The sequence below is a fragment of the Camponotus vicinus genome, unplaced genomic scaffold (genome assembly GCF_025532165.1).
Source record: "Camponotus vicinus isolate PSW18456_S1 unplaced genomic scaffold, iyCamVici1.0 SCAF_10, whole genome shotgun sequence".
Lineage (NCBI taxonomy): Eukaryota > Metazoa > Arthropoda > Insecta > Hymenoptera > Formicidae > Camponotus > Camponotus vicinus.
The window spans coordinates 2,633,144-2,646,835 of NW_028141946.1; the positions used below are offsets into that span (position 1 = coordinate 2,633,144).

General features: G+C 30.6%; 1 protein-coding gene and 2 long non-coding RNA genes across 4 annotated transcripts; 1 reads left to right on the forward strand and 2 right to left on the reverse strand.

Moving 5' to 3' along the window:
- Nucleotides 1–172: 172 nt before the first annotated feature.
- Nucleotides 173–10,030, reverse strand: LOC145960720 (CD63 antigen). The gene is made up of 6 exons (XM_083080390.1): nt 9,717–10,030; nt 6,108–6,296; nt 5,511–5,681; nt 5,077–5,301; nt 4,795–4,856; nt 173–2,887 (listed from the first exon to the last, which is right to left on the reverse strand). Exons 1-6 carry the CDS (start codon nt 9,777–9,779, stop codon nt 2,869–2,871), a joined length of 729 nt encoding a protein of 242 aa, XP_082936516.1. The 5' UTR covers nt 9,780–10,030; the 3' UTR covers nt 173–2,868.
- Nucleotides 6,517–9,708, reverse strand: LOC145960727 (uncharacterized). Its single transcript, XR_014435449.1, has 2 exons — nt 8,998–9,708; nt 6,517–8,899 (listed from the first exon to the last, which is right to left on the reverse strand). It is a non-coding gene; the product is annotated as an uncharacterized LOC145960727 (long non-coding RNA).
- Nucleotides 9,316–13,389, forward strand: LOC145960726 (uncharacterized). 2 transcript variants are annotated; one of them, XR_014435448.1, is made up of 3 exons: nt 9,414–10,375; nt 10,594–10,874; nt 12,864–13,389. It is a non-coding gene; the product is annotated as an uncharacterized LOC145960726 (long non-coding RNA). The 2 variants fall into 2 exon arrangements; XR_014435447.1 differs by having other exon boundaries at nt 9,316–10,375; nt 10,594–13,389.
- The last annotated feature ends 303 nt before the right edge of the window (nt 13,390–13,692 follow it).

Here is a 13,692-nt window from a genome sequence, read left to right on the forward strand (position 1 = left end):
TATCTTACCTATCCTTGTATTTTTTCTTAAAAATAAGTTTCAATTATATATAAAAAAACAAATATAGATATTAATAAATTAATAATTTTATGAGATTTATCTTTGGACATATCCAACTTGTAGAAAGGTTCATAAGAAATGGGAAAAGGCTATTAATTAAAAATATTGTAAATGGTGTCATTAAATTTATTAGTATACATAAAAGCTAGATGAATATGTGCTAAGGACATGTTGGCTCCTAAAATACCGTAAATTAATTTTATTATAATAAAATTATGTTTGTATCACTTTAACGATATTGTGACTAATAATTTACGTTTATAGTAAAAATAACATAAGCAGCCAAAATATAAAATTTAGTACAAAGTCATTTGTGTATTGTATGTGTGTTGTATGTGTGTGTATATATATATGTATATATAATATGTATATATTTATATGTAAAATACCAATGTTAAGTTAATACTGATTACAATAATCTTCATCAGTCTTTTGCGTTGCCTGGTAATTAATACATACAGAGAGTCTAAAATTTTTAATGAAACCTCTGACACAAACGGATGATTTTATACAATCAAAAGGAGCAAACTTTGGATAAGTGCTAATTTCGAGACTGTATTGCGCATGTTTTGTAGATAATATATCATTGAAATGTTTTCTAATCTCTATTAACTTATATAACATAAACGTTACTATGTTAGGCACACTTTAATATCTCGTAGCTATTATTTCTATGTTTCTGCAACTATATGATTACTCTATGGACGTTCATATCTATTTCTGAGATCTTGTGCATTTGCCATCGTGTATATGTGCGAGTGTGTATGTGTGTGCCAATAGTAAATTTAAATTATCTCTCAACATTATTGTAAAATAGAGTAAATATATATCAATACATTCTGTTCTTATACATATAAATTCTTTGTGATAATTAGTTTCTTTATTTTCTTAGACATATATGCTCTAAAATAATATTCGATATATGTCCAAAGGAATGTTAATTTTCCATGCATTGTATACACAAGATTACAGAAACTTATATAATTTAACTTGAACTGTGGTACTTGAATTCGTGAAATCGACAAGACGCAGTGAAATTTCTTATTTTTTCTTTCATTTATTATTTGTATATAAATCTAAAAAGAATATTATATGTTTTTTATGTAGTCAAACATACATATTATTTAATGGCACCCAATTATAATTTCAGTTTTAACAAATTACATTTTACGAAACACTTTTCCTTCAAATGGAAGCTAGTGAATAAATATTAATATGTATATTATATATAATAATTTTTTATTTTCACATTTAATTCGTTTTCCAATATTACCGAAAGCTCATTTAATATTCGGAAAAAGAATTCTATGATTACATATAGAATTTAAGAAAAGTCTTTACGTAATTCTGACGCATTACACATAATAATTCTCAATCTCCGTTATTTCTTTCTCGAAATAACTATTACTGAATAAAATAATCTTGATCTTTTTGCTTTGGTCCCAAATATGAATGAACTTATAGCATCAAATATGCACAAAAATATTTTTTTTGGCAATAGAGTATCAAGAGGTATAATATAATTAAGCAGAACAGGATCAATATCAGAGTTCACTGACATTACAAGCTAAATTATTGACAGGGTAAAGCTAGAGCTACAGCTTCCATTTAATATTTCATTTAAATTGAGCTAAATGTCAAGATACGCTAATTTTGTTACATCATTAATACATAATGTACAGAATTTTTGTGTACATCCGATACTACATAATGATACTATATACACGCATATATGTATATATATATATGTATATATATATATATATTTCACGGGGCACCGTCGATTACGAATAAGAGTACACTACTTTTTCTGTTTTTTTGTTCGTAGAACACGGAAAATTATTATATAAATTTATATCAATATTACCACAACATCGTATATATTATAAATATTAGAGACTGTATCTTTTTTTTCGTCGATGAGGAGGCGTGAAAAACAAATGCAAAGACTTGCGCGCATATACTCAATATAATGTACGCTATTTTATGGGAGTATTAAATTATCAGAACACAAGTTTGTTTGCAATTAATTGCTACATAAGTTGTCTATTCTGCACTCTGAGGAAGATGATGCAGAAATAGAATTCGTTATCTTTTTAGTTTTTTTTTTAATGACAAAAAATTAAGAGGAATGATGGCTACATTGAATGTTTTATCTCCTATAATGCTACAAATCGTATATAATGCGCAAAAAATTACAAGCTTCATATAAACATATCACATGAAAAAATAGATCTGTCAGACATTACATCATGGCACATCATTTAATAGGCACCTCAGCATACATGTGCCAAAAATTGATCAACTTGTATTGATATAATCTCTGTAAACAGGATCATATACCTTTTCGACTAGTTTTCTTTTTTCCTCTTTTCGTTGCTTCTTATACGGCATGTGATGTATATTTTTTGGCAGATATTGGCAGTAATTTGATATTAAATTTAATAGGAAAATGTTAATATTTCCAAGGCGTAGCATTTTTTCTTTTTTTTATCTTTTTATAAGAAGCAAGCAAAAATAGAGATGCCAATGCATTCTCTCTACAAAAGTATATGTATATATATATATATATAATTTCACGTGCATTACATACCGAAGCATCGTTAACTTATCACTGTACACTAAATATTTGTGACATCATTCCTCTTTGGGTATATATATATATATATATATATATATATATATATATATATATATATATATTTATTTGTAAGCACAATAAGAATGATTACGGTCATAATGACTCTACAAGTATCAACCAATGTATGATGAACAATTTATGAAAAATGCCTCCTAATTGATGGCAGATCAGTGTGCTGTGGTTTCGCTGCAAGTAAAAATATTACATCACTAGGCATAAAACATAAAATATTTAAAAAACATCTAGTGTTACGGCATATTAAGCGAAATATATATAATGTAGAAAACGAAAAATAAAAAATAACGACAGTTTTCATGTGATATTATTATTATTAAAATATATAAACTTTAATAACAAGCACTTTATTGCCAACATTGGCTTGAGAAACGATATTTTAGATTATCTATGATAATCAAGTTGAAACAATTCTATCTTCAATCTTGTTGTTTGACTGAGTATATAAGTGATGTTGGGTTGAAATAATTTCATTATGAATTATACGCTTTGCTATAACTTGTATAACATGAACAACTATTATCTTTTTATCTATTTCTATACACTTATACATCTCATAAGACATTTTTCATGATTATAACACTATGTAAACTTTACATTGTGATAAACAAAACATTTCAAGTTAAATATATGGTATTTCTTGTTTGTATTGATTCGTACCATGTGTAGTAAATGTGCAATTGCAAACTGAGGCTAATACTTTCCTTTACTTCCTTTGATTTATTAAATATGGAAGTTTATCAATCTAGAATCTAGAGAGTATTGTGTTTAGCCACGAATCAAGAGTAAATAATAAAAAAAACAAAAAAAAATAAAATAAAAAAGAATTACTATATTACGCAGTGACACATGTTACTTTCAATCACAGTTTCTTTGCACATTTCACATTTTCACAAATATAGAACATTTTGTTTTTCTTTAACTGGTTGAGTATAATCTTCTTAAAATGGATTATATAACATGCAATATAAAAGAAAATGCCCTTCATCATACACCATTAGGTTAATGTTGAAAAGATATCCATGTACCTTAGTACTTTATTTTACATCTTGAAATATCTAATTAGTTAACTTTTCTTTTCAATATTTTATGAATTTTGTCAAAAAAGATAAAATTTTTTTAAAATTGTTTAATAATTTCTTTAATATCGAATAGCTCATTAAAAATAAATACATATTATAACAATAGTAAATGTAACAAGTTTATTAACTTTTATTAATTTTATTAATATATTAAGTATTAAGTTTAAACTATATTAAGTGCAGTATTTATACTCTCATAGAAATATACTCAAATATATTCCAATATATATATATATAATAAGCACATATAAAATATTAATCCAAAAGCAAAATAAAGTCTTAAGAAATATGGATACTCTTAAAATTTAAAAATGGTACTGCTTAGTATTATAGCAGAGCCTCGACAACAGTATCAATATATCATTGCTTCATGCGCGGAATATTATAAAGCAAATAATACATAGGACGACAAATATACACTTTTACTAATAAGCTGAATAATTATACGTGAAGCAGACATTAAATAAAAAGAAGCTTTTAAACATATTTTTTATGGTGTGGTTTATATAAATTTCATAATCAATATTACGGTTATCGTGGCTCAACTATAACAGTATCATAATGACACTGAACAAATTAGATATACATTTATAAAAAAAATGTAGTATATCTTCGAGAGCAACAGATAATCTGTTATCATTAATATACAAAGTTGTTCGAGAGCTTATTGTAAAAACATACAAAACATATGTGTGTGATGATTTTACGCCTGATAGATAAGGCAAGGCCCAGATACCAAAATAGCAGTGAGATTTTTTGGAAATCTTTAAATCGTTTGCCTATTACGCACTTTTTAATAAAAAGTAATTACAAACTGTTTCTTTGCAATGTGTTAAAAGTAGAAGCGATAAAGAAAAGAAAATATTTTATGTATAATTGTGCATGGTTAAATGATAACGAAACGAGGGAAAAAAATAGTGACAGCTTGTGTAATAGACCAGGTTTTATACAAGTGCATTTTAGGCTTGCAATGAAAATTTGTAGCTATCAGCTTACACAGTCTCATACTCGCGGCGAATTGAGCGAGCCAGACAGCACGCAAAGACTACTCCAATCAACTGAAAAAAAGGAAAAATTATTATGTTTTATTTTATAAGCAAGTAAGCTTTGCTCACTATTATCACATATGCATGTGAAAATACTATTATCCAGTATGATTAATGAAAATAACGTAGTAAATACCAAAATCTGTTTTATATAATGTGATTATGATTAAATTATTATATAATTACTTTTTTAATATAATCTACGATAAAATACTTTGATTTAGAAACTTACTTGTATGAGAGCTATGCCTATGCCCACTCCTCCCAGGATCATAGCGTTATTTTCTATAGCATATTGTAGTTTCATCATGCAGCCGTCGCCATTAACGTGAATCGAATTTACATCACATTTGCTTCCTTGAGAAGGAACTTCCTTGCAGCAGGATTCGGGAACGGTATTGTCTACGAAACCAACGCGAGACCAATCTGCAGGACTATTCATACCACAGCATTGTAACTGGAATCATATTATTTTCACAATTAATAACGAATTTTAAACAATATAAATATATTAATAAAAATAATATAATATTTTTAGCAAACAAGAATTTTGTCTACGCATTGATATTAATCATAATTCCATTTCTCACAACAATTAATGGAAAGAGTTAAATGCAAGGTCGTATAATATTTGTATATATATAATAAATCATTTAATGAACTCACATCATGCTGCATAATATCCCAGGAACGACGAATATCATCACTACTACTATATTGTCGCATAGTATCATTCAGACGATTTCCTAACATGTTACCAACTTCTCCTCTCATCATGTAACCTGTGATTCCAGCACCCAATTCCAGGGCGAATATCAACAGCAGCAAAACTGAGAACTACGAAAAATTAAAATTATTAAACAGATGTAATACACGGAATTTCGTATCTTAGCAAATTTATATATGTATATAATTAGTATGTGTGTAAAATGAGCTTTTTTTTAATTATTTCTCTTTAAATTTAATTATATCTTTCTATATAAAAAGATTTATCGCCATATAATTAAAAAATATTTTTAAAAATACGTCTGTTATTTAAATTAGTACTTTTTTAATTCTAAGAATTATTAAAAATTTAAATATTTCAATAAAGACTATTTTTATAATTTGTCTATTTCTTATAAATAAATTTTGAATTTTATAATATAAAATTATAATATAAAAGTATCTTGAAATTTATAAAGAATTATATAAGTCAAATTTATATGTTGCTATGAGAAAAAAGAATTTTTAAAAGCATTTTTCATTATCATAAAATCATACCGTAATTATCATGCAATGATTTTCTTTCACGGCGCCGCAGCATCCAAAGAATGATACAAGGAAGACTATGACACCGACTATTATCATTAAGACTGGTGCTGCAAAGAACCAACTGTCCACAAAGTTGTTGTATCCATTGTAAACAACCAGAATCACCGCACCCACCGAAATAAATACGATACCGGTGATCTGAAATAATACACAAAATATTCAATATATTTTTTATCTTAGACACACAAGAACGACATAACTTGATATGATATATATTGCATTAATATATATTGCATAACATTTTTTCTAACATATGTTATAGTAACTTTAGTTTACTTTCACTGTTAAACATATGCACTAATTGAAGTGAAATCTTTCATTAGAATTATTATTAAATATAGAATTTATATATGAAAAATTCCACATAATATAACTTAACTTTATATAATATTTAAGAAATAAATATTGTTCTCAAACATATCATTAACGAAAGCTATTGTATAATCATTAAACGTATAATAGCCTACTTCTAAAAAAAAACTTAAGACAATTTTCTACTCAAAGATATATTTCTCAATGTGTAAATTGTGATCGATACTTTGAATAATTAGGTCAGACACTTAATACTTTTCTACCGCGATAAACTTGATTTTAAATGGAAAGCACGTAAGAATCGCATTGTTTACAAACAGGAAGTAGAACTTTCATTACGACAAATAACTTTCAACGAAACAATTTTCGCTGGATTACGAAAGCGATGACTTTCGAAATCAAAGTAAATTAATAAAATTCATTTTTATTAATTTAAAAGGATAACAAATTCGAATCATGTATATATATTTACATAACATCAACTTTTTTAAAATAAAATAAAAACTTGCATTTGTATATGTGCGTGTTTTAAAGGAGTTATAAAAAGAGTCGATTACGCAGACTGTATCAGTGTGATAGTTATATTGTGTGACAGTAAATATATATAGTTTATGTGACTCGAGTTATATTTTGTATCTACACATAATAAATAAGATAAATAAGATATAATAAATAAAATCTTAACATCTATTTATATATAAATGTATATCATCAAATTCGATTGTTCCAAACTATTGGCGCAGAAATGTAGTGCGTGGATCTATCTTCTAAAATTTTGCGCGTGTGCAATTTTCTCGCATCGCTGATGATGAGCTTCGTATAATCGTCGTCGGAAGGTTGATTTTATCAAAGCCGCGACCACCGGAATTGGTCGGCGTCCTGTTGCTGGATGGAGCTGGCTAAATAAAGACATCTACGAGCGCGATCGCCGACACTCTATGATCGGGGGGGAAAAAAAACAGGCGCGACTGCGACATCGTTTGTAGGTTGTAGGCAGCCCGATCGAGAGAGTATAGACCTCTCCCCTTGCCAGTCTATAATATTTTACTTCTACGTGTCTCACCTACGGCTTACCTACGTTTACGCGCATCGAGGCTACGCGAAACCGAATCCGACCGGTCGATTCGCTCGCCCTCGAGCGAAGCCTAGATAGCCAGACCCAAGACTCGCGCGTACGTCGCTAACAGGTGACTTTATTAGACAAACTTTAACTATGGATTTATTAAAAAGTTTCTGTACAAAACGAGGACGCGCCGACGATGACGATCCATATGAGACGTTCTAGAAAACAAAGAGTAGAGCAGAACATCGAAATTTACAATCTACCCCCGTTCTTGATCGAGAACGTCATTAAAAATGTAACAGGCTCTCTTCATAAAGTTAATCTTCAAAAATGCGGATAACGGAGCAGTACGTCATTCAGCTTAAAGTTTAAAATTTATTTAGACTTCGAAGAATTAATTCTTTAAATGTCAATCGAAATTCAATGGAAAGCGATAATTTTTTTTGACATTTCCGTTAGGAGAGAAAACGAGAAATTTAAAAAAAAAACACCGAAAGATCCAAAATTTCACGAAAAAATTATGCGTCGAATTCGTGCGTTTTCTGGTACGCCCTGCATTAAATACGCCGTAATACGTTGGTATTTCACGCTGGACGGATCATTAAACGTGCAATAAGGGACGCGCAGCAGATACGCCCGTTCCATTGTCCTTCGGCGACGTTGTTTTTACGTCTTAGATCCTTCCAACCACTTATATGACGACGGTTTTACGTGCGCGAATCTGTCGCGTGACGTTTAATAGTTTCATTTACATCGGTGACTTTTTCACAAATTCTTCCGTCAACGTAAGATTAACATCTCTTGTTATACTCATATTACTAAAGCAACGCTAAGAAGTTTTACGTAATTCGAGCCAGTTCTTTGTCAAATCTGTAACATTCCAATATCTTCTAATTAAATATTCCCAACGTCTTTTAATTAAATATTCTTTTATACAATTTTATTAGTATATTACATTCATTATATTTCATTTAGAATATACTTTGTGCTAGATCAGAAAAAAATGTTCAATTAAGTTACACTCTATTCGGCATTTCGGGGACGAGAACATTTGAACGAGCTTTTAATATAATACAATTTTCTACATATTTCAAAGTTTTAATGGTGTCGGTTATGTTGGACGAGCGAATCTAGATTACGTTAAACGTTGAAGGTATCGATCGCCTTCATCCATAATACTTATACCGAGGTTCTGGAACATAAGCACACTACAAAGTTTCCCTCGAACAGATACTCCCTCGTATATATATCATTTATTCAGAAACTCCGTAGTTTTGGTCACGCCATATACAATATCGATTGGATTATTACTATCATTGTGAATTAGATTCGGCATTAGATTAAATATAATCAATAAAAAAAAAACCTGTAGAAGAATCGTGAAATTTGTCTAAATTCAAATACGCGAAAATAATAGAAAATATTCTCAAGATTTCCTTTTATATTTTAAAGATTTCCTCTTACTTAAGATTTCTCCTTTATATTACGTGTTTCGTAAACGTGTCTATGTAACACGCCCATGATTTCGCCTTACGTCAATATCATCAAGAATTTTTATGATAGATGAAACGTGCGTGACACTCGGCGATTATAATCGCGACGATTATTCTCTGATATAATCAATACATCATTTGTAATACCTGGAAATACGATGCATCTATCATTTGAAAATACAGTATGGATAAATACCACCTGAGCTAAAGATCTTACAAATCGCGGAGAGAGAGAGAGAGAGAGAGAGAGAGAGAGAGAGAGAGAGAGAGAGAGAGAGAGAGAGAGAGACACACTCTCAGAAATTCGGATTTTATTATATTTCGGAATATTCCGAAATATAATAAAAAAATGAAGCATCTGTCAAGAAAATTCATAATACTGGAAGAAATTGAACAACTTTAATTTCGACACAAGACAGTTTCTCGAAATGATTCATCGCTCATTTAGCGGAACGGGTTACGCTAGTAAACTTTGACTGGATTTAAAAGCATCCCGGGATCAACGATCCCCGGATGCTGCTCCAGGTTTGACCGATATACATACGTAAAACAAAGCCCGCCCAACTCGGCGACGACGCGACGCGACGCGAGGTGCCGAATCGCCGAGAATAGCGGCTCGAATGGAGCGAAGATCTCGACGTATTGTATTCCCCCTGTCCACGTACACCGTTAACCGCGCCAGGTACTCACCGCAAATATCAGGTTGAAGAGGAACAGCAGGTATTTCACGCAAGTCATACCGCCGGACACCATTTTCGTCACTCTCACTGTGTGCGAACTTGTTCTCGGTGAATCACTGGGTGCGATGTCGCGCAACGTCTACAGGTATTACGCTTTTGCCGAGTACGCGGAAGCGAAACGCTGCGGGGCAGTTGCCTTTCTATCTCTCTCTTTCTTTCTCTACTACGATCTCTGCTCTCTCTCCTCGATACAACGACCCGTTCTCTCGGGATGCTCGCGCGTCGACTAACCGCCGTCAAATGCGCCGGACGGTGAATTTTTGTTGTTGCGCGGTATACACTGGCGATGCGCGCGCATCCGCCCCGATGATGTCGCCAGGGCCGTCTCTTCCGTCGAGGGAAAATGAAGCGTTACATATCCGTTGGGTGCGACCGGAAAAATTATCAAGATGATTGTTGCTCTCGAAAGGGAAGCGCTCACAATTTTTTATTTAGTATTGCAAAGATATTTTGTTTATTCGCTTTTACTGTGTTATCAATTATTCATTCATTACAATGTATCCTTTTGTGTTTAATTTTTGTTTAGGTTAGGTTATGGATTATTAACAGCGATCAATTTTTGGATTTTCCATATTTTTATCTACTTTTTTAATAAGATATCAACATAAGGTAATTTTTAATTATTTATATATTATGTATTTGGCAAAATATAAAAATAAAATATATAATTAATGACAATTTTAAATCAATTTACGCATAAATCGGATATCTCGTTATAGAATACTAAATGACACTAAACACATGATTAGAGGAAAAAAGAGAGTATAATATATATTGTCCTTTTTTAAAAATTTTAAATTTCTCATATTGCATATTATATTTTGCAGATGTAATAAGAGACTCTTCTTTCACCGGGAATACTTTTAACTTCCGGCGTCGCATACTATTTATACGGGAAATAGATTCTCCGCTTATGGTTGTCAAGATTACTATTCACTTTTCGTAGCGCATCATCGTCACGTTTGTCGACGATGAACGTGTCACCCGACTATGTTACGAGCCTGTGCAATGCACTTTCGTCTCAGGCAACGCAACGCAACGCAACGCGACGCAACGCAACGATGTTGTATGTACTTGGATGGTGGTGTCATGGCGGTCTTATTGTCAGGTAATCGATGATTCCATTCAGCGTACCTATGATCTACGATCACGATCTTTGAATATCGTCGCCAACGAGATTTGTGCATACAATTGAAAATCGTACTTCCGTCATTAATTCCATCGAATCAACAATTAAAATCGAGATCTGAATCCAACAAAGAGATCCAACAATTTTGATCATTATTTCTACGCACATTACGAATTTTTAAATTTATACAGATATATTTGAACATTTCTTTTTAAAATATTAAGAATCTTACTCATTTGCTTTTGTTTTTCTTTAGTTAAAGAGAATGTGCATTTAATAACTTTTATCCTCCTCCGCATATTTTGAAAAATAGCTCGAAAATAGAATAAATAAATGAAACAATTGCAACAAATCGATTTGTATTTTCAACCGCAATATTTATCAAATTGACAATTGGCGGCTCACCGATTTTGCTTGTTTTATTTATCGAGATTATAAATCATGTAGAATGTCAAATATGGTACTGTTATAAAGAATGACACTCTCACACACACAGAAAGACAGAGAGAAAGGAAGGAAAAGAAACAGAGAAAGAGTGAGAGAAAGAAAAATGAATTTGTTGCGAAAAGAGATAGAGTGCAACGAACGAAGAGAATCGTAACGCCCACGTTGAGAATTACGATGCTGATATATACTTCAATATCATTCTTTGTCGACGTCTATTAATATACATGTCACAGATGCGCGTTTTTCAAGTCCGATGAGGAATTTGTTATGAAAAACCGACGACTGTTTTGATAAAGAAAGATCTCATCACTGCTCGACGAAATTACGTTTAACATCCACGCGATTTTACGCCCCCGCGCGTATTCTTCTCACAATATAATTAATAATACTTATTCTAGAATGACTGTCTTTTGTGTGCGCGAAAATAAAACGGGGAAAAACTATTGCATACATTTGCAATTTTTAGCTCGTTTGTCTATTGTTGTGCCAAAAGCAATATTATTATGTTAGTGTTCTCCTTTTCATATTATCTACGAATATTATATTTCAATATAAATTTAGAAATATTGTATAAACTTTTAATTCATATTTATGTTATTAATTAAATTACATGTTATTAAATACACACCCTCTAAAAAATTTTTCAACCGTAATCAATTTAAAATTTTAGTTGATTAAAACTTAAGTTAATTAAAATGTAAGTTAATTAAAATGAATTGAGCGAGCGTTGAATTAAATGGAGATGACACAAGATACATCATTTCATCAGCATAATGATATTTATATTAACATGTAATGATATTTACTTTATAATTTTAGTTTTTTAAAAAAAAGACATGAAATATATTTAATTTCTTGATGTATTGTCGATATAAAATTAAGACAAATAGAGACATGTTAAAAACCCTTGAAAATAATCATATCTTAAAAATCAGAGTAATTATATTCTGATCCCTTCTGATACATTTGTACTATTCGAATATACTTTTAGCATATATACAAGATATTTAAGAAACATATTTCATTTTGATTAATTTTTAGTCTTCATATAATTTGCACTCTCGATATTAATCGCGTATTAATGCTTTATATTTTTCCCCATCGAGAATTAAGTCTTGACATTTATCCTAAATGTATTCATCGATTTTCTAAATATAATAATGTCCGTATATGTATATGTGTAATATAATGTTTATGTTAAATAGTTGAGAGGTAGAGACTTTGTTAGCTACATTATTAGCACGTGTAAAAATATGTATAATATTCAACTGTGGCATCGTAAACTTTGTAATAGTCTAACCATACAATAATAACTTATTATTTATGCTTATATTATACATTATACAGAAATAACGCCGAGCAATAATCGTCATAATCACATTTATTGCTGTTATTTTGTCTTCGTAAATAGTTTTATATAATTAATTAGAATGAAAGACGCGAGAGAGTTAATGAAATTAACGATTATGCATTCTCTTTTACCATTTACTTCTAGAATAATTGTGGTTAAATGTGTTACAGAATGAAACGTGACCGCGATAAACGAAATGCGTGATGCGTGCCCTCAATGTAACAGGAAGCAATAATGACTATAATGTTATTAGCATAAATTGGATGATGTGAAATCGACTTCTCTTGCGAATTTCGCTTGCGTTCGCTAAGAATGGCTAAGAGTTTACGCGCTACGTTTTCGCATAAACGCTGACCACGTGCACCGAACGCATAATATATGACGCTTAGGGAGAATTCTCCACGATGTCGGCCACGTCAGACCGTACACAACCCTCGGCCAGCGTAGCTAAATATATATGAATATAAAATGTGCGGCCCCCGGAGCATGCGTGCTCGAGTACACTTCAGGGCCACATCGGCCTCGTCCAAGCGCAATATACCGTAGTTAAGTCAACCCTTCAGGAATAACAGAAAATTGGAAAATTAATTCATCCGAGCCGCGAATTTTTTTTATTTTTCTGCCGGGAATTGTAGAAATATTTTTATACATAATCACATTATATATTCAAAGAGAAAATAAATTTTGTATAATTTCTGCCAGTTGATTGAACCACCGCGAAACATAATGGAGTGAATAAAATAAAATCACATTTGTATGAAAAAGAAATGAATTTAATATGAACTGAAACACAAACACACACATTAAATACTTAACGCCTTTTAGAAATTTTTGAAAACAAAGATACCTTATTGCAAAAAATGTATAAAATATGTGAATATGAATATATCGCGTTATTATTTTAATACTTATTGTTTGATTTTAACATCGTATTATTCAATAATTCTATAATTGCTTTCAAAAAAATTCATTTTTCTTTCAATTTTAATCATTAAACAC